This window comes from Pieris brassicae, chromosome 10 (assembly GCF_905147105.1).
Source record: "Pieris brassicae chromosome 10, ilPieBrab1.1, whole genome shotgun sequence".
In the NCBI taxonomy this organism is placed as follows: domain Eukaryota; kingdom Metazoa; phylum Arthropoda; class Insecta; order Lepidoptera; family Pieridae; genus Pieris; species Pieris brassicae.
Window position 1 is genome coordinate 12737277 of NC_059674.1, and position 22883 is coordinate 12760159.

General features: G+C 32.0%; 2 protein-coding genes across 8 annotated transcripts in view; one reads left to right on the forward strand and one right to left on the reverse strand.

Annotated features, from left to right (window-relative positions):
* Nucleotides 1-11269, forward strand: part of LOC123715016 (filamin-A) — a 44529-nt gene extending 33260 nt beyond the window's left edge. For all 5 annotated transcript variants that reach the window (XM_045669791.1, XM_045669789.1, XM_045669790.1 and 2 more), the window contains 7 exons: nt 3605-3795; nt 6900-7055; nt 7165-7234; nt 7582-7700; nt 8372-8468; nt 8864-9070; nt 10032-11269. In XM_045669791.1, coding sequence (XP_045525747.1) covers nt 3605-3795; nt 6900-7055; nt 7165-7234; nt 7582-7700; nt 8372-8468; nt 8864-9070; nt 10032-10216 — 1025 coding nt within the window. In that variant the 3' untranslated portion in view covers nt 10217-11269. The remainder of the gene's footprint in view (nt 1-3604; nt 3796-6899; nt 7056-7164; nt 7235-7581; nt 7701-8371; nt 8469-8863; nt 9071-10031) is intronic.
* Nucleotides 11270-12092: 823 nt separating this feature from the next.
* LOC123715412 (zinc finger protein rotund-like) overlaps nt 12093-22883 on the reverse strand; it is a 79232-nt gene continuing 68441 nt past the window's right edge. For all 3 annotated transcript variants that reach the window (XM_045670406.1, XM_045670404.1, XM_045670405.1), the window contains one exon: nt 12093-15178. In XM_045670406.1, coding sequence (XP_045526362.1) covers nt 14168-15178 — 1011 coding nt within the window. In that variant the 3' untranslated portion in view covers nt 12093-14167. The remainder of the gene's footprint in view (nt 15179-22883) is intronic.

The window sequence follows — 22883 nt, forward strand, 5'->3', positions numbered from 1 at the left end:
GGTTTGAATTGTAAAGGCGCTATGCACTGAAAAAAATAGCTATCTTAAATATTCTTAAATTTTCTAATTTTACGCACAATTTTCTCGTTATTTTCTTTCATAAGAAGCTTCTCCTGACAATAAAAATCACAACATAAAAAGAATTAGCGAAATTAGTCCAGTCGTTCACGCGTGATGCCGTGACCAAGGGAAATAAGGATAGGATATATATAGCTCAGATCGGTTTAATTATTTTTTAGGAGCAAATATATCTTTATTCAGTGCTAGACGTCAATTTGTGGGTAACATAAGAAAGAAAAGAGTATAAGAGAGAGATAAGACAAAAAGAATTTTGCATGAATTCAAAGTTAAGACACATAGTTATCGACTAGTTAAATTGCACTGCACCTTTTTGCGTAACTTTACAAGAACACTGAAAATTTACTTGAAATTTATACGATTTACACGGAAGACTTCGATTTAAATTAATAAAATGAATCCGCGTATCAAAAGCCTATATATGAAAGCGTATTTTTATCTTATTTGTTACATAGAAGAATACATGTAATTCAGTCTCGGGCAACATATCAACAAAAAATATATATTACAAGAAAATTATATAACAAATTATTTTAACAAGAATTATTAAAATCCACTAACATTTATGTTTATTATAAATATGCACTACTTGCTGTAGTAGTTTTAATAAACAAAAATCGATTATCACATGTATAAATATATGAGATTTAATTTTTTAATTAATAAAAATCAAACAAGTTTAACGACCCTTTGTCTCACAGACTTAAGTCATTATTCATGTGGATGTTAAAAATTTCCAACAGCGATACACTTATGAAGTATGCCAACGTAAAAAGACGCCGTTCTTTGACGAATATTTGGCGGAATTTTTTATCGTTTGAAACACAATGGGGCCGGACAAATTCTGTTTAGAGCTCGGATTCCTTTCCTTTGGTGTTTAAGAGTCATTTTAATTGACTATGGGGATAGTGAAAAAACATAACCCTGGCTATGATGGAACGCCGGCGATTGTAAATTTTTACGAGTATATTGTTTGTATTGATTATTCCGAAATTAAACATAGCCTTAAACGACAGTTCAACAAAACTGCTTAGATTTACAAGGAAACGCTTAAGTACAATGCGTCTTTTCGTCAATTCTAAGCGCGTAACCACCGAGCGCTTCTAATTTTTCATACACATATTTTGCGTAATAAACTAGAAAAGTCGAGTTTAAATTTGAGCTGGCGTTAAGTAGTCTTCAACCTTCATGGTAGGGCTGGTAAAGATATATTTATGTTATAGAAACCTTAATGTGAAGAAGTGTTTTCATAAAATCCTGTTTGAAATTTGTAAATATATATCCAACTTCAAAATACGCTGTAAACTTCGTCGCTACAAGTTCTACAGATTTATTGGTAAGAGTTTTCACAAATCTGCGTTCGCGTTTAGAGGAGTGTCGTCTTTGAAATTTGGATGATGTTATTTTATAAATAAACTACATTAAATTACCTAATCATCTTATATTTTATTTATACCTTTAGTATTAATTTTTTAGTCTATACTTAATAAATGCAAGTTCTATTGCGCCACCCGATATTTGTATTTTAAAGCTAGTTATAATTTATTTATTCTTTTTAATTACATTTATTTAAGGTTTGTTTGTAATCCCGCTCTTGACCAAAAATTGTCGTGTTAAAATATATTTGGAATGAGACTAAGCTACTTGTTAGAAATATTCAATTAAGGCGTATAACCTATTAATCTTGGTAGACCTATCTAATTCGAGAAAAAAAATTTAGTCAGAAAAAGTGACCTAAAAAGCATACTTGAAATGTAAATCTACAACAACAATATGCCTACCGCGTTGTAACAAGATTCAAGCGTAAAAAACATCAGCCAAGCACGTATCGGCCTCTAAGAATGTCTAGAAATTCCAACTAGTATTTTTAGATTAATATACGTAAGTTTTAAGAAGTGAAAAATCTTCTTTATCGGCGTTGGAAATAAATTTACCATCCCATTTTTCGGTTACGCGTCAGATTTTTCAGTTACGCGTCACATTTTTCGGTTACGCGTCATCTTTTTCTTGTCCCTACTAAGGATGATTCGAAGAGTACTATTTCCAGCGGAGTAGGGATAGCATGTCGTTTAACAATGATAGCAATCATTATATTAAACTTAATGAAATTATGTAATAATATTAGTAGTAATAAGGTAAAATTAAATAATTGTATTATTTGTATTCATTTAACTTTATCTATTTCAACTTTATTTAACTAATTTCTATAAAGTTGCTTATAGTAGATCATTTTTCGTAAAATAAGGGCATAAAGAAGTTTCCCTTCTTACGTGTGTACAGTACACGCACACATTTTTTATTTATTTAGACTATGCTTCCTATCCTAAGTTCTATTACATCCTATTTCACCATGCCTCCTGCTCATAGAGGACAAATCTTTATTTTTAATTTATTTTATTATTATATTAATTAAGATGTCATGTGGAACATGGTGTAATGGTTGCAGCTCCTTACAAACGTGTAAAACAAAAACTTGGCGATTGCGTAATGTGGCGGAGACTTTATTGCCAGTTCTTCTCTTCCCTTCTACCTCCTTGATTTGAAAACTGGCAGTAAATGTAAAATTAGAAGCACTTCATATACATTTATATTTTTGACGTTCATAAGTGTTACCTATATGAATAAATGAGTTTGATAAATTTGATTGAGTTTAAAAATATCTGTTTAATAGACGCCCTGCATCTTGAACAAATTCAATTAATATAACTTAAATTAATTTAACCCATGATGTTATAACAATTATTGGACCTTGAACGGATCTCTAAAACTGAGCAGAATTTAAATATCTCGGCCCAAAGAAGAATTATTGTTACATCGTTAGTGGCTCATTTCAATCCAAAATACAGTTTTTATATTCTAATGAAGTTCTTATTGAATTTTTTACGTTTTCATCGAGTTTTTTGAACGATGCAAATAAGTCGGAACTTTGAGGATCGGAAGTGGATAATTTGTGTCACATGTGAAATGTTATAGTGAAACAGGTGTTGCGCTTTTTTATTTACACAAAAATTATATTAAACATTTATTTTCAACATTCTTTAGTATGATGATGTGTTTATGTTATCTCACTTATGTATTGGTGAATTTGTTGAATTTCTTTGTGATAAGCGTAAATATTACTTAGAAATTATTACCAATAGTTAGTTAGTGATCTACATTCAGTTTGTTAGATTTAATGCTATTGTCCTAGATCCTGGTCTTTCAATTTTCTGGTCCCGTTAAATACAGTAGGACTGTATTGTCGTGGTCCTATGATCCATGGCAGAATTTGTATTGAATATGGTATGTTTGTCGGTCCTACGTTCATATCGTTCTAATCGCTTACTTAACAAGATATAAGACACAGGAGAAAAAATGTGTCTGAACAATGTCGCCTTGGGACGAGATCCAGTAATAAAATTAACGAACTTTTATTATTTCTTCATCATTTAACAGAGATGAATTCTTCTAAATATTCATCGACAATATCGTTGGTATACCTTGAGTAATATACGATCAGAAACCTGTAACAGTTGCTTCTATACAGGTGAATACCGTGTCGGCTTAAAATTCAACGAGCAACACATCCCAGACTCACCCTTCAAGGTCTACATCAGTCCAGCAGTGGGTGACGCCCACCTGTTGGAGGTGGCCCAATTCCCTGATTCAGCACAAGTGGACAAACCCACCCAGTTCTACATCAGACTAAATGGGGCCAAGGGACAGCTCAATGGCACTGTAAGTAAACTGTCTTGTTTAATTAGAATTTACTATGAAACAGAGTTCCGGATTTTTCATACCTTTAAGATAAAAGTAGTTTTATTGAGTCGTTAGTTAGGGTGTACATTTGCTCTCCAATGTACTGTTGACGTTTGTATAACAAAAACTTATGTCTGAAATCAATCATCAGGGGTAAAGGATACTATAACTTAAATGTGTGTAATTAATAGAACCTAAACTTCTTCTATATGTAAAAATGTTGGATATATAATTGCAAAAGTACGATTTTAAAATTTTAAAAATCGTCCTTTTACAATGAAATTGCAAAACGATGCTTGAGTTTAAAAGTTAAACTTTTACGTAGTATATTGAAATAAAAAAAGACGGATATATTGTAATGGATAGGATTTTTGTCGATTGCATTGGTAGCTGGATAAACACAATAGTAAAGTGCTCGTGGTTGGCTTTAGTTGATCGGTGAAGGACTGAATAATTCGCAATTCGCTTTATACTGTGCACGAATAAATCTCCCAGGATTTGCTATGTATAGGGATTAACACGTGTAACGCCACATTAAAAATGTATGCGGATTCAAATATTCTTTCCGCAATGCCGCGATTGTTCGCCCAAAGTAGGGGTCAGTTGATTTATCGTGGGAACATGCAATATTGTATTAAAGATGCAGCTTAGTATACTGTAAAGCAGCTTTGCTTGTTTAGGTCGCTATTTCCTAAACAATAACGGTCTAAGTAAAATCCTCAATATCTACTGAGTAGCCTTATCGTGTTCGAAATGATAATAACAGTATTAATACAAGTTCTATTAACTTATTCAAGCATAAATAGCGTTTACAAAGTATCAGTATGATGTACTGGGTATCAGTATGATTACGTCTTTGTATATATAATTCTACTAATCATGTCATCGCTGGGACAACTGTCTGGGACTGGGACGCTGTCAATAACATTCATGACAACGTCTGTCGGGGTTCTCTAGTAGTCTAGTATTGTTATATTAAAAAATCTAATCATTTATTTATAAATTCATATGGCCCGGAAGCGTTGATCAAAAGCGTTAAAGCTGAAGTTGCTTAAAGTTCAAGACCATTTATGGTATATATAGTTTACTTTCATATGTGTGAAATAAATGAAACAGAAGAAATAGAAATTATAAATATATTAATTTTAATCATCAACACCAAATTGCTTCCAACCTATGGTCCATTGTGGGTTGTCGGGTCGATTTTCCGATTAAAGAACAATATATCACGGGTATTGCAAAAAAATGTAATAAAACATCGGCCGCACGTGACCACAATATTTCATATAATATTTTATGAGTTGCCCGATGAATATATGAAAGTTTCGTGATACGTTATTTAATATGGTAACACTTGTGACTGACCAGTTACTTGATTTATTTCTTTCTAAGGGTCGCAGGTTTGATAAAAATTTTCACCAGTTGTAACAAACATGGCGACCTCTACTAAATTAAATGATTAATTCTCATAGAAAAAAATATATAGAAAATTATTATTCTTTTCATTACAATTTTATTAAACTATGAATAACATAAGGAACATATAATAAATAAAATTGCTGCGGAATAAAAATGAAATATTAAAAAAATATATTGTTAAATAAATTCTTCACGCCCATTGAATGTTTAAAGTCCATTTGTCAGTTTACAGTGATTCGACGTTCACTTATCTAAACTAAACTTTAGTAATTGGTAGAAAGTTGAAGAAGAATTAGTATAAAAAACTGAATAGGAAAATTCAATATTTTTTTTAATATTACACGATAAAAAAATATTTCGTTTGTAGCAATGAAAATATTAAGTACGTGTTTTTAACGTAATATGATTTGATTTTATTTAATAGGTAAGTAATTAACTTTTATATAATAAAAACTGTACTAACATTCAATGTATGATATGGTCCTCTAACCGTACTGGATTTTAAATTATAAAAATCAATGGCGCTATAAAAGGTCTTGGCCTCAGATTTCTATATCTGTTTCATGATCATTTGTTAATCGAATAGGCACGTAGGTGATCAGCCTTCTGTGCTCGCAAGCCGTCGACTTTTTGGGTCTAAGGCAAGCCACTTACTTCACGAAGTTTTCCTTCACCGTTCGAGCGAATGTTAAATGCCTACATAGAAAGAAAGTCTATTGGTGCACAGTCGGGGATCGAACCTACGACCTCAGGGATGAGAGTCGCACGCTGAAGCCACTAGGCCAACAATGCTCCTACATTATTATGCTGATTTAAAATGATACATTATTTTAATTTAAATTCGTAATTTTATGTTTTATGTCTCAATTCACTTCAACCTATGTATATGCCATTTCTATTAGTCATATTGCTTTATATCATCTAGTTTCTGTGAATGGTTATGGTGACTTCATTGTTTACCAAATCTATCTTATGCACAAATATTATGTAATATTTTTGACATTATTAAGGGTTTTTAAAGGTGGCTAGGTACTTTATCTACTATTATTTTTATATATTTTCATATTATATATATATATATAATGATATATATATATACATATATATATATATATATCATTATTATTATATGGGTTTTTGTTTTTATTATTCATGTATAAATTAGGTTCAGTTATATCCTTTGGATATTTGTTTTGAATGATATATGACGCATAATTCTAACTTAAAGCGAATTATTCTATTTATATTATGTATATAATAGAAAATTAACCTAAATTTCCGAAAAAGTAGGTTAATAGAATAAAAGATGTCTTATTGCGTAATTTTAACCTTCATAAGTTAAATGCATAGTGATGGCTCTTAATAATTATGATAATTATAATTTATTACGACAATTAATAAGCATTTAAGCGTATAAGAAGGTCAAAGTCTAATGTTTTATAATTGTAATATTTAATATTTATTACATCATGATATCGAAATTGAAAAAGGCGATATACACTCCCTAAGTCTTTTGAAAACTAAACTATGGTATAAAGAAGAGAAGTCTTTTTTGAGGCAGAATATAAGATGAAGCAGTTTCTGATTGTTGCTTCGGCAGCTTTCAAAATAACTTACATCATTTATCACAAAGTAGTCTAGACTGCACGAACGATTTATTTTAGGTGGTCTCCCCGTCAGGCAAGACAGATGACTGCTTCATCCAAAACATTGATGGGGACCAGTACTCCATCAGGTTCATGCCACGAGAGAATGGAGTTCATAACATCAACGTGAAGTTTAACGGAGTTCACATACCAGCCTCGCCATTACGGATAAAGGTAATAAATATAACGCCCTCACTTCCGTTTTAAAGAGTCAATGTTGCTAAAAAGACTCCATCACTTGTAAGCTTATAAATAAAATATCATTTATTTTGAATTGCGACAGGTCGGCAAAGACGACGCTGATCCCGCTGCAGTCCATGCTCACGGCGCTGGTTTGGGATCAGTTAAAACTGGTAAGGGTTTATTTTTGTTAAATATTGTTCTTGCATAACTATATAACTATAAATAGTCTTGTTAATTATGATTGATATATCTTTATATAAATTACGTAGCAATTGTTAAATACATTGATGTCGTAATCATAATCGAAATAAATGAACAAATACTTCAATTGGTATCCAAACAATTCCTATACTTTTACCGCCGCGAATTGAACCTCCGATAGCAGGAGTTGTAAATACCGTGTGTACTTGTTAAAACTTACCCTTTTTGGCGTTTCGAGAACTCAAATAAATTGAAATCTTAGATATCCTATAACTTTGTTTGACTTGGTCAATTGTCAAATAATATTTCCTATCAGGTGCCAAGACCGACCTGATAATCGACACATGCAACGCTGGAGCTGGTATCCTCGCTGTCACCATGGACGGACCTTCACGTGTGGCCATGGACTGTACGGAGGTGGAAGAGGGCTACAAGGCAAGTCATAGTTTTTGCGTGAAATTTATAATTTTATAAAGAATGTTAACATTAAATTACAAACATAACAATACTATTTATGATTTAATGAAAAGGTAATGTGGGGTTGGGTAGATGAGGTTGGTTGCCTTTGTCGTTAATTTAACTATATATATCATATTAATATATAGCTCATAAGCTTACTTGATACATCTCGTAAATTTTTGTTCTTTTGTTGATGCCTTCACAGTAGGAGCGCACTAAATGTATTAGTGCACAGCCTATTCCGCCATTAGGCCAACACTGCTCCATTTTATTGGATTTTTGTTATTATGTAAACGACAAAGGTTTTACAAACCTTGTCTTAATTCCGGGTCCTCCACGTTGAAAGAATTGGATTTGAACTATACAACATAAATCAAATATTTATTATATACCATATTGAAGACAGTAGATTTCAAGTCAGATAGTAAATAGTTTGTTGTAAAATCTAATATATGTATTTATTTTACTGCTTGGTGAGGATAATCGGAATAAAGGTAAGACATAAAATACTGGTTTAAATAGTATTAAAGTTTATAATTGTAATTTACAAATATTGGTAGTTAAAATTGGTTTTATTTTGGATTAAGGATTTTTTTACTGGTGAGAATTTAATTTATATGATTATGAAACTTTTTTAAATTTATCAGGTGAGGTATACGCCATTGGCTCCCGGATTCTACTACATGAGCATAAAATACAATGGTCATCACATCGTGGGGTCACCATTCAAGATCGAAGCTTCAGGTATCTTTACATTAAATAACGCTATGATTTACGGTTTGCCTATTAATTACGAGTATTCTTATAGATTATATTTATTATTTCACATAGATAAATAACGCTATGATTTACGGTTTGCCTATTAATTATGAGTATTCTTATAGATTATATTTATTATTTCACATAGATATATAGAGGATATAAGTTGCTAAATGTTTTGTTCTATAAGTTACTATTCAAATAATAAAAAAACGTTTAGCGGCATAGTAAAAGACTAGGTCTCATTTAAACAAAACCAATTCGTTAGATTTAGTTCATCTGTTTTGAACGAATTATGGTATATTTAGACGAATATGTATACATAAATTTGATCCTACTATATTACGATATAAGTTACTAGTTATAACTTTCTCTTATAGGAGAAAACCTGGCAGAAATCGGCGCTCAAGAGACATCATCAGTAACAGTAGAAACGGTTAACAAAGTAGCTAAGGCTGGACAGAAACAGGGTCCAGTTCTGCCACACTTCAAATCTGACGCAACCAAAGTTACTAGCAAGGGTATGGGGTTAAAGAAGGCGTACTTGAACAAGCACAACCAGTTCACCGTTCACGCTGGCGACGCGGGTAAGATAAATATTAATTATATGGAAGTTTTTAAAAATGTTATTAGTTGAAGTCCATAACACAGAACAGATTGTTATTTCGTTTATTTAGAGCTTTTGAAACCCGTAAACAGTTATTGATTCGCCAGGTTTCAAGGCGCTTCTAGTTAAAACGTCATGTACCACCAATATGTGATGTTTTTAGTTTGTGATATTGTATGGATCCTCAAAGTCCAATACCCATTAAGAATAATACTTAAGACTAAACGTCAAAATATTTTAATAGAACCTGTAACTTTCAATTGCGACAGCGATACCGATGCCGACCGTTTTTGTATGCAATTTCTATGTAGTTCATGATTCGGTGCGCTGATGTTGCAACCTTGGATTTGTGTGGAAAAACATATTTTTGGGATTAAGATCGCTGTCGGTTTCGCTCTTGAAAATTACAAAGAAAGGGATCTCATTAATATACTGTAGATATAAAGTTTTTTTTTGAAATAAGTTTTACTTCGGCATTTTTTGTTATTACCACACAAAACATATAGGTAGGTAAAAATCTGTTACTAAAAATGTGTGCGTGTAATAGTGTACACACGAAAGTAGTGAAACTTCTATGACCTTAGAAATGAAAAATTGATCTCCTATATCGAACTTTATAGAAATTGGTTAAATAAATAAAGTTAAATTAGATAAAGTTTAACAAAAGGCTTTTATTATCATAGACATGAATACAAATAATACAACTATTTAATTTTACCTTATTACTAAGATTATTACAGATCTTCATTAATTGTAATAGAATTATTACTGTCATTGTTATCGTTATTATACATTTTTGGTATTAATGGCTTCGAATCTCTTCGAATCAACCGTGGTAGGGACAAGAAAAAGAAGACGCGTAACGTAAAAATGTGACTGTATTTTTTTCCAACGCCGATAAAGAAGTTTCATTTCAAAAATATTCTGTGAAATCCTTTCAGGTAACAACATTCTATACGTCGGAATCTACGGCCCCAAGGGTCCATGCGATGAAGTCCAATTGAAGCATAAGGGAAAGAACAACTATGAGTGCTGGTACGTGGTCAGAGACAGAGGAGAATACATAGTAATTGTCAAGTGGGGCGATGACCATATTCCTGGTTCACCCTACAAGGTAGAGGTCTAATACACAGAATATTCAAAAGGGCTACTTGAAAATATAGCTTTTTGTGTACTAAGGATAAAAACAGTCTTTTTTAAGATAGGTGGGCATTAAGATAATATGGCTACAGTTTTAGGTAGCTCTTAAATTTGATTGTTGTGTATTTTGACCTGTATTGACGTATGTAGATTTTTCCAAATAAATGTATATCAGCAAAATTTAAAATTAAAAATACTTACCAAAAGTAAGAAAGGCCAACATCACGCAGTGTTCCCAGGCGGTCACACATCCAAGTACTGACCGCGCCCGACGTTGCTTAACTACGGTGATCGGACACGAGAACCGAATGGACGTTGGCCATACTACGTTGAATACACCGATTTTGAAAATAATATTTATACTATGAGATTTAAATTCTAAAGGTTCTAATTTGATAAATTATTTTCGGGAAAAATCTGCGCACGTCACTAATATTAATTAGATTTTTTAAATAATTTTTGTTATCCTATGTTTTTTGCATAATTATATTCAATGTTAGCTCTTTATTTATTAGTATATTCGAAAAGCTATTATTACCGCTAATTATTTACTTATTTTTTGTATTTAATTGATTATAATTAAGATTTTATTTTATGCTATTTTAGCCGAATACGCGAGTCTTTAAAATTTTAATTTATATGATTCTCGTTTAGTATTAGGGCGACTAAATGACAATACATATAAAGTATTATAAATATTCCTTTTATACGTAAGGTAAGAGATACAATAATTTATTAAAAACTCTATTCCAATTTCAAAACAGATTTTCTATCGATTTTTCATTAAAAATCCTTTGAGAGAACTGGGAATTCGTTTATTGTTTTTGTTAGAGGTCGTTTCCCATTTTAATATTACTAACAAACTATTGTTATACGACCTTATATCATGACCTTAAATTATTGTGTCCTTTGTAAGTTAATTGATGCTTTCTTGAATGGTGTGTGAGTTACCTACGTAGGTAGAACCCTTATTGTAAATACCTACTATAAGTTCTATTTAATTTTGCGACTGTTAACTAAATAAATAGATAAAGTTCAATTATGGTTTTATTAAAGTTTTATGAAATTAATCAATTAGTAAGCAAAGCTTCCGCCCGGCCATCGCCACTAAGATCGTCGTTTCAATCCAAAGACGAGGTGGTCTAGAAAACTATCAATAAGACATGCATAAATGTGCTCCCAATAATACATGACGCATTGGATAGTCCAAACAACTGCAGCCGCATAGTATCACTATAGAACTACCAAAAGTAGCGGAGCGTTCATCTTTTAGGAAAGACAAAATATTACTTTAATTTCATAGTACTATTTTTATTAATTGATCGAAGTATTTTTTTTACTATTCTTTTTATAATAAGATGGCGTTAGTTATATTTCAAACTCGTTACACGTTGCTATATTGTTGCACATTCTCCGCAATAGATGGCGTTAATTCTAGTTTGTTTAATTCATCAATTTCTTTTAATTAACACTTTGTCGTGACATACCGACTAAGTGAAGTAATAATATTTAAGTATTATTCCGATTGTGTACTTCCAATTTCAAAATCACACAAGACGATAAATTTAAATAAGAATTAACTAGTGGCAGGGGTACTTATAGGTTGTATATAGTATTGTCTTTTGTTAAAATAGCTTTTACACATTCAGAAAACACTTTTCTAAACGGATTGAAGCTATGTAATTATAAACTTATAATTATTTACATAATTTTAAAAAGCGTGCGTGGCCCCGCTGTCAAGCACGCGAAACGTCGAAAAAAAAATTAAATTATGTAAATAATTATAAGTTTATAATACATAGCATCAATCCGTTTAAAAAGTGTTTTCTTACTTATAGGTTGGTTGAAATAAAATCACTGAAATCTTGGCATAATTGTATTTAATTTTTATTTGATTTTAAGTAACAAAAAATTTCGTCCACTTTCATCTATAATCTTAAACGGGAACGCTAGACAAAGCGAATTTCTATCATAAACGAACTTACAAAAATATGTAATTAATAATAATAAGTTTACACTTAACTAAAAAAATCAAATACAATATCACATTTCTACTTACAATAGAGAGATATTGGCGATGTTTCCCTTAAACCGATTATAAAAACAAAAAAAATTGATATAACTCTTGGTTTAATGTCATGTACTTCTATACACAAGGAGTGCTGCACTTACTTATAACAATTCGGAAGAAACATATTGCTGCAGTTAACAATAAAAATTTGTACAAGAACTTAACATTAGCATTTGGCTAAATTTGTGACATCGACAGCGCAAGATTCCCAAGGAATAAGCCTGATCACAAAAAACCACAACCTAATCTAAAATAGCAAACCAATTAGACGATTTTCAAAAATACTCCTCAACCTTCACATTTCCTATCACATTTTCTTTACCTACTACTTGATTCACAATTCAAAAACAATCAACAATTTCCTCGTATACGTGAAATTAATCTAAAACATGAACCTCGAATATTAGACAACGTATCTCAATACCTTGTCTAATGGACAGTGTCGAATTATCAACTGAAAGATACCAACATTAAGTACGAAAACTAAACAATTTGAACAAATACAATCATGTCAAAACCAAAAGTTAATGACACTGAAGTAATATACAAATCATTGATCTTAATATATCGTCTAATATAATTGAGCATAAGCATTTTAGACTTAAAAGTGTCAAAATGTTAAGTCTCTTCAAAAAATTACCTCGTATTTACAAAATATATACAAATTGCGGTTTCAAAGGTGAAAAATCAAATTTTTTGGCAACCTGTCAGATCACATATCAACGCAATTAGAAAATGTATTCAGGCTTCAATAAATTCAACTATCTGTAAATTCATTTAAATTAAAGAGAATATAAAAAAAATCCTTGTCAAGTGAGCTTGACTGTGACATTATGACAAAAATTATTCTGTATTAAATTTAATAAAATCTTTAATTTCTACGGATACATAAAATACAGTACGATTTGAAGGAAGAATACATTTTCTTAAGTAAACTATAGTGCGAAAGAAGAAAAATAAAGCTAAATAAGATTATGATCGATCATAGTAGGAACTGAGTGCAGAAGTGATGTCTAGAGATCTGTACGGCATGAGAGCCAGAAAATGCAATAACGCCCCAGTTAGGTCTATAAGATACTCGATACCATTACCTATTGTTACAGGAACTCTGCGATTTTGTTGATAACATTAAACGTTCTTAATATAGAACCAGAATTGTGCATTAGATTTCTATTGTACACAATAAAATAAAATTTGTATAATAATAATCAGTACGAATCGTAATACTACAGGACAAAATGTGATTATAATTCACAGGACACCTAGAGACAAGAATATTATTATGCTCTTGAAGCAATTTTATTATGCATTTATATTAATTTGATTCTATTATAATATACTTTTGTATGTGGTTGCTGATCTACTTTTGTTAAAGATTAGTTTTCCTTTAAGCATCAGTGCATTCTAAAGTGCTTCTTAAATTTTGCTTTTTGAAGTGAATTTGTTGATAATATAGACTTTGGTCACTGATATTTAATATTTATAAATCGACAAAAAACTTAATAAAGAAGCACCCTAGCCGTTTCCCCTTTTCTTCAAATTACTTACAACATAACTAAGTACAACCATAGACTCTGTATAGATCTGTGCTTTGACGAGAACTAATCATTAAACATCAACAAAACTGATTCAAATGACGAAATCGAATCCCATAACCGTGTTATCTACACAAATTCCAGAGTATTTATACAATATCGATATAAGTCTAAAACTGAATTCCGCCTCACTAACAACACATTTCCGTATTTTATACATAATACCACTGTCATGGAGAGCGTGATTCTAAATACTTTAAATAAGATTTTGTTTATCTCTAATAATACCGTCATAAGTATTAAATAGTACCTACTAAGAAATCGGCAAGATCTACTGTTTATCTTTGTGAGAGAGGGCGTGAGGAAGAATGTGTTCCGCTGGCAAGAGAGAAGGTTGATGTGCGTAATTTCTGATCTGGTGTAGAGATATCAATTGGTTAGGGAATGAATTGGGCTGTTGTTTGCCCTGCTGGAAATGAAGGGGGTCGTATAAGTAAGGTCGTGTCTGCAAAGCGCTATGATGAGACAATCCATTCAAATGCGGGGCCATAGAGTTAATCGGGGTAAACGCAGAATTAGCTGCAGAAGAGACAGGAGGTTGAATACGATCGTCTTGGCTCTCGTGTTGAGCGAACAAAGCTCTCTGCTGCTGCAGTTGATGCTCATGGTGCTCCTCCGCTTCTCTTTGCTGATGATAACCACCTTCATCAGACATGTGTGCCGCTGAATCTGGGCTTACTTTCGGCCAGTATGGATGATCAGCGAATGGAGCCGCTGTCGGTGCAGCCGCTGCTAGGGATCTATTGAGCCCGCTCAGACCCAAAGCAGATATAGGCGGCCGCTTATCAGCCCTTTCGGCATGTTTGTTCATGTGCTTACTTAAGTAAGTTTCTTGCGTGTAACTCTTTCCGCAATACTGGCAAATATGTGTCTTGAGATGTTTAGACTCTTTGTGCTTAGGAATGTGTTCGAGAAGGTCCTTCTCATGGGTGAAGCATTTGTAACACGAGTTACATTTGAAAGGCTTATCTGTTTGGTGGCAACGGCTGTGGCTTTGTAAATTCGAGAGCTGAGAAAACGCTTTGGTGCATCCAATTTGAGTGCACCTGTAGGGCTTATCGCCAGTGTGGGTGCGAATATGTTGTTGTAGGTGAGAGAGCTGAGTAAACTTACGTTGACATATTTCGCATCTGTATGGTTTAATACCCAGATGGATACGCGAATGCTGCGCAAGGTATGAGGAGTTAGCGAAAGCTTTAGGACACTGGGTGCAGCGGTAAGGCTTTGCCTCACGGAGATGTATTTGCGTGTGGAGCTGCAGGTCCGCCTTTGAGCCGAACACCTGAAATAAATGAAAAATAACCACGTTAGAGCTTTTGAAGTAAACAGATACTAAATGATACAGACTACGTTAAAATACATTTTGTTCACATGCAGAATAGAATTACATCAGTTGTGATACGAAAATATACCATTACATCATGCATGGCTACTAGTGTATATTTTGTCACGTTTAAAGATTTTAAAATTCATCATTGGATTCATCAGAAAGTGAATTGTGCCCTTGAACGACATCCGCGGGTATCCGGAACCAATTGTACTTGTTTTGAGACTTTTTATTTACTCAATTAACTAACGCGGCAATAAATGCAGGATGCCACCTTCACGGAGTTTTTCACGCACCTTGATTAACGTTTTCAATGTTAATAATCATCTAAGCAATTCACATTTTATCTTACGTAATTCATAAAATATTTTAATAAGTTTTGAATCTATAAATATAACATATATTACAAATCAGTATCTCCTTGAATGCTTTTAATATTATTTGTACCGCTTAACGTTTTCACTTTGTGTATGTTATAATATCGGAACTCTGCTGATTCAAAAGGTTGTTTCGGTATGTCATCGATACTTATTGTGATATTTCAAATTAGTTTCTAAGTTAAAAGTGGTGCGTCATCCTATCGAAGCTCCGTTCGTTGGCCGACAATGGAACTGTGGACCACGTTCCTTAGAGTAAGTCGCTGCCAAAACAAGAGGAATTTAAAGGTATTAACTCTTTCAAAAAACAAACTAAAAACTAAACCTTATTGAATTTACGAATAGAAGTTAAATTATAATATCAAATCGAAGTGCACTTTGTTGATATTTGTTGAGCAGTGCGCAGTATAAACGTTGCTTGATAGACTTTTGATTGCTACAGACTTTGAGCTCTAATCTTCTCTCGTTAAAGGACATTATTGAGATTTAGTTAGTTTCTCTAATGCGTCTGTTTACTGGAGCTGTAGGATTCGGTAGCACGTTGAATGACTCGTCAAAATACGAGACACGATCGCGATTGGTCACACCCTGAACATAATTAAAGTTTGGAGCACTATTTAATGGCATGAGGCTTGAAATTCGAGGTGGTGGCTGACTTTTAATGGGACTTCGTGAAGGATCCATTCTAGAGGAATCTGTGTTAAATCGATCTATACTTCCGCTCGATTTAAAATTGTTTTGGTTAGAAATTGTCGATTCGATACAACCTAATGAAGTTGTTGTGTGCAAAATTAAATAAGCAAAAAATAGCAGACAAGTTGGACAAAGTTTAATAAGTTTTGGTGCACATTAAACACTTATTACGAAAGGACAAACATATAAGCGACAAAATAATAAAACTCGTGGAGGAGTTAGAGTAGACATATGATTTGCTAATGATTTAAAGACAATCAGTAATTCACCTTAAATTATAATAATGTTCAAAAAACTACCAATTTGAGTCTTACTCTCGTCTCAAGTTATAATTACTTCAACATAGTAATTTACTAAGTTATATTCACATTTTCATTGAGTGAGAGTGGTTTCAGTGGTTGTAGGATTTTAGATGACTAAAGATTGTCTTTAGATCCAAATCACCAACCTCATGATCTGAGGAAGCCAACAAGCCCCACTCAGTGGGATTGGTAGCACTCCTTGGGATTCCATAACCAGATTCTGACTCCGTAGAGTCGGAAATTGTCTTTTTCCGTCCACGTCTTTCGCCTGGTACCTGATTGATGAAGTAAATTTTGGAATATCTTGCCAATTGTTTGTGATAATGATGATGCATGGAGAAAGTTAACATGATACGATTGAAACGCAATATTCTAATAGAAATTGTTCATAGCCTGAAAAAGCTATTTTTGAAACAATATATATCCCATATGCTATAAACAAACCTCCTTTACTAAGTCCATTTTTTGTTGACGTCCTTAGTCACCCCCATGCAGTGCTTTAACCGTGACAAGAGTAATCTGAGGGCGGGCGGACAGAGGATCTCAGGGCGGGCGGAAAGATTGCGACCCTCGGTCAGGGCACGGATTAATGTTAATATTAAGCACTAGTCATTCATTATGACACTTTAAAGTGACAGGAAAAATGGACATCGGTTGGCCCTTTGAGAAATGAAGGGAAGATATGTCCTGAAGAGATTATAAAGTTAAATAATATAATTTGTGATATCAGATTACATTATTCTAGGTTATTTAAAATAATTGTTTTTTATCTATTAACACAACAACTAATTATTAATCATATGGAAAATTGTGTATACGCTACACTAAACTAGAAATATGTAGTCCAATCCGTTAATATTTACTTAACACACAAAGGGTATTAAAAATAGTTCGCTTATACATATGTATAATAATTACAACATACTGACATATATAATAATTAGAATATTTTTTTAAAATCCAGATTGCAATTAGAGTGTTTTAATCAAGTTTCCAGAGTTGCACGTCACATTTCGCACCATAGATTACAAGTAAAAAAACATAATTAGCAACACATTTCGTTAACAAATTGTCTGAGATTTTTTGTCAGGTTTTGAAAATTATTAATAGTCAGACATACATTTTGTTTATCTCAGAGGGTCAGCTTCCCTCTAATAAGGACTTTTTTGCGGATTTCAACAAATTTCGCGGCTTCGTTTGTTTTACCTCTTACGCTTTCCCTAGCTTGAATTAATCGTAAGCCTTGTCTTACGTTTTTGTGTATTTTTGGCTCCATTGAAACATTACTCGAGAATCAAGCAAATCTACATTAAAAAATTGTAAAATAACCTATCTACAGCTCCCAACTCGTAGTAGCTACCTTCCAGATTTGAATGAATAAATACTAGAATAATAATTGCAGATAACTGTATTTAAATAATAAAATTGCAGAAACTAATTTAAGTATTTTGTTTCGCGGCCCTGTAGACATCAGGGAGCTAGAACAAAAAGAAAAAACATTTCTACGTCTATTATGAAAATTACTTCTAAACAGATTTTAATGTAATTTATGAGAGAAATGTACCTGTATTGTTTTTAAACGTTAATTTATTAAAAATATTTTCCAAAACATATTATTTGTTTCAAAACATTGTTGTTTGTAAAGTGCTTTTTTACTAAGATAATTTAAATTAAAAGTTTTTAATTATGATAACAACTACCCTACATATATTGTCTATGTTAATTTAGTAATTAAAAGATAACAAAACAATAAGTTGCTAGCAAGAACAAATACATTCTATTTACAACAATTTGCATTTTGAAAATTAACAGTTAAAAAGTTAAAGAACATTTAGATTTACCTTTTTTATAGAACAGTGGGCAAACGGGCAGAAGGTTCACCTGATGTTAAGTGATACCGCCGCCGCCCATAGACACTCTCAATGTGAGCGGGCTCGTGAGTGCGTTGTTGGCCTTTGAAGAATAAAACCTCACCTACCACGAAGTTTAAAAAATTTTCACATTTATTTTTACTTAAACCACAACATATTTTTAATTGACAAAAACTTGAAAATATTGTTTTTTATTCCATGTTTGCCTTTGCCTGATTTTTGATTTAACGTTGGTGGGTTCGTTTTTTAGAAGACGAGGTTTTATACTAGTCTATCACTATTGTATATTGCTTAAAGTACGCTTTTTATATAACAGAATAGCTTATTTTGATATATATTCAAATTATTTATTTGACATATCAAATAACTACGTCAATTATAAAGTGGTAATCAGGCGATAATAAATGCAGAAGACGAATTGAAAAATATATTAAAACGATTAAGGCAGGAAATAAAGTGAAAATTTTACGTTCCATTTAAATATTTTAATTGAAAAACGAACATATCGTTTATTTTGTATTATTCCACCTAATTATTTTAAGTATTTTCGATGTTCTAAGTATAATACCTCCAAAATACTTCTACAAAGTAGGTAGGTACATAATAATCCATCCATCGTAAATGGGACTTAGTCTGCAATATCTGCCTTGTTTCAGTGATGACTCATACATATCGTCAATTTCTGGATATGACATGTCGATACACAATATTAATTATAAGTAGACCAAATATTACTTAATTAATAGTAGACCTATCCAAAAATATCTTGAACTAAACTTATAAAATCAAATATTTTTATTGTATTTTATGTTGGTTGGTCAGCCTACGGTGACACATGCCGGTATCTGGCCTTTTTGCTTTCAGCGTAGAAGTAAGTGCTAATTACACTGACTAGATTTAAGTTAATTAAACAAAAATTGGACAGCGTGGTTTATGTGTGGTTCATCATTTAAGATATAGACTTTAAGTCTAGTTGATTTAACTAAACAAGAAATCTTATAGCCCATTAATTTTCAACGGATGTATTTTAACTGCCGCTAACCTTAACCTACAACCTTTTCAACCTTGAAATTAATTTAAAAATAAATAGACATCTCCAAACTCATAACCAACAATTACATTTTAGTGCTATTGTGTTCAAGTAATTAGCTTTGAAAATCCGGTTTTAAATATTAATTATTCAAGTTAATTATATTTTTGATGATTTTTCGTTTTATTCAAGTACGTAGTGAATTTTCCTGCCGTGTAAGAAGGTCGAAACCTCCAAACTAAAAGTTATTTAAGTTGAATACTATAATACACCACTACTAAATTGAACACAAAATAAATTTATTTGAAAATTAATTATTTATTTTCGTTATATTAAAATACAGGGTTTGCAACCTGCCCTAAGTCAAAAAAACATTTGATCCAACTAAAATGCTACACAGTCTCAGTATAGGCCCCTAATGGTTTTAGCCTTCATTAGATTTCTATAACCCTTATTATATCATAAATAAAAGTAAAGGCCTTAAATACGACAAAAACGCCAATGTCACCATTCATGCGTTAAATATTGTCGCAATTCAAAAAACCGAATAATCTAGGTAAATAGCGAGAAATCGGTCGATTACTTAATCGCAAAACTATTGATTCGATATAGAATAATCGAGTTAGGTAAATAATTAAGAAAGATATGTCGTAGTCTGTGATGCACGATCGCTAATCGATGAAAATTATCAAAATTCAGTTTTGTAACTCGGACATTTTACTTTATACTATTGCCATTTGAGTAACTTGTAGAGAGGGTATAAATCGATATACACGTCTATGACACAAAAAAAAATGGTTTTATAGGATAACAAGGTTTTCAAGTTAAGTAAATTCTTTAAGTCGTAGGAAGTAAAATTAGAAACGTGCATTGTTTTAGAATCTTTGTGTTCATGTGTTTATTTACATACTTTTTACACCCTACGCAGCTGCATTTAGTGATTTTGCAATGACAGCTTCATTTCCAGTACAGGATTTCGTGCTATATGCAGATGCAGAGAGAATAGAGAACATGAGAAAGTCTTTAATAGTTCGAGTAGTCTATGACACCACACATCAAACTCGGAACTTGAAATGTTCTTAATTCAAATTTTTAAATAGAACGCCACGGGCGGGAAGCACGTGTCAAATGAAAAAACGTTATTATAAAGTAACCGTTTTCCGCCACTTTGCTGAGAAGAAATGACCAAGACCCACTTCAAATCCATGAAATCTACAAAGTAGGCTTGCGATAATAATCTCTATGGCTCAGATATAAGATCTGTATTAGCCGCAAATAGTTCAATCAGTTTTTTCCGCTTTTGTCACCCAAGTATCGGATAAAAAGTTTGGAAATCGTGCACCCGAATAAAAAACCCGTTTAATATTGGCATTGACGCCGAACTGCGGATTTAAGCGTGAAAATTAGTTTTAAAACGTTAATTTTACGTCGCAAACTGCAACACGTTTCATCTTTCTAAATTCGTGAAAGAATGTTTTAATCTATAACCAATACCTTCTGTTGGCGGTAAGAATTATGTACATGCTTTGATGTCTTTAGCTGAACCACTGTTAGTATTTATATAATCGAATCTACATTAAAAAAAAAGGAAATCTACAGAAAAAATGCTTTACCTAATACTTTCTTTACTTTATATCTACATATAGATACCGTAGACATATTAATATTAAATTTTAAATACGTATTTTTATGGTTTAAATATTTTTTTTGTAATATGTTTGTTTTTAATATATTCTCTCTAAATTACTAACCATTATTATTATGGGAAATTATTAACACAAAACAAAATTGGATCGGTGGATCCCATCGTTAGTTTCGGTTCCAGGATCCATTAAGATTTCCGCCCGGTGTCCTGAGATGCGCGGGAGCACTGAACTTATTAAAAACGAGAGAGCTTTAGCGCCAATCAACAATCAACGTATTTTGCACTCTAATACAATAAACGACGGTACATATTTGCATGTTTTTGTAATAAAGGCTTCTTTTTTGAATGAAAACAATATTGATTTTAAAACCAGGAGCGTATAGTTTAAAATTGCTTGACGAGTTTCCTATAATTGTACGAGATATCCATTAAAAGCGGGTGAAACGAATTTGATATCTATCTGTATGAAAATATGGTCTTCAATCCCAATTAAATTATATAATTTTCGCAGAATGTGTTGAGATTGTTTGGTATCACTCATTTTTATAGTGGTTTCGAGATAATGGTATTGATTTACCACTAGGGTATCTTTAGAAATCTGTTATAGTCAGCATGATCCCAGGGCTATGCTATTACAGGTTTAGAACTAAAATATGAAGCTGGCTGAGTTTATTTTATATTAGTCAGAATTCATTTATTTTATCGCATAATATTGAAAAGTGATTTTATTTGTGTTGGGTACCTACTAAGACTCCCGAGGACTACAAATAATTTATTACGCGTGTATTGGTTCAGCTGATAAACAAAGAGCATAATGGTCACGTCTAAAAGGTTTTTAAGCCGAAAGAAATTCTATTATTGTTAATAGAAAACTATATAGTATCAAAATCGAAAGATGAAATTGACAATTCAATATTATATTAAAGAAAATTAATAGATATTTATAGAATTTGGTTCATATATTAAACATTACATATCGTGTTATTTTAATTACAAATATTATTTGCACCTCAATGTTTGTTAATAATCTAAAACGTATATTATGCAAATTTTAATAACACAATGATTACAATAATTTATTGTGTCAAGGAATTAAATAATAGTATATTTATATAGATAGTATATCACAGTATAAAAAGTTGGGGTATGAAGATTGGGGAGTGGACAAGGGGCAGAGGGTGACCGATGCAGATGCTGTGATGCACACCTGCCGTTGGGCGATCGCTAATACGAATATTTAGAAGCTGTATTTAAAAGTGTAAACTTTTTATGCTTGCCGAGACGAGTGAGGTTACCTTACTGTTTCATATGTATTTTAAAATTCAATGTATTTTAAATTTTAAAATCAAAAATTGATTTTTTATACCGATTATAGTTAAAAATTTTGAACTCAAAGGGTTTAGATGCAAAGTAATGATTAAACTAATCTATATGTAGTGAGATTTAAGTTTAATTCCTAAAATAAATGATAATTAAGTAGAAAATTTTCCAGCCGAAGTCTATAGAGGGATCCCACGGATATAAATATTTTTCATAGCATTCATGAAGATACTAACAATAGCATTATAGTCCAGTACATGAATAGCGAAACACCCCCTAAACAGATGCACAGAATCAACTAAGCCAATATATAGAAATCGATAAATCATCGAATTACAAAAGCGTTGCACAATTTGAAGGAAATCACAAAAAGTTTCCGTAAAAATCGTTCCCACGGGATGTTAAATTATTCTACCGTTGAA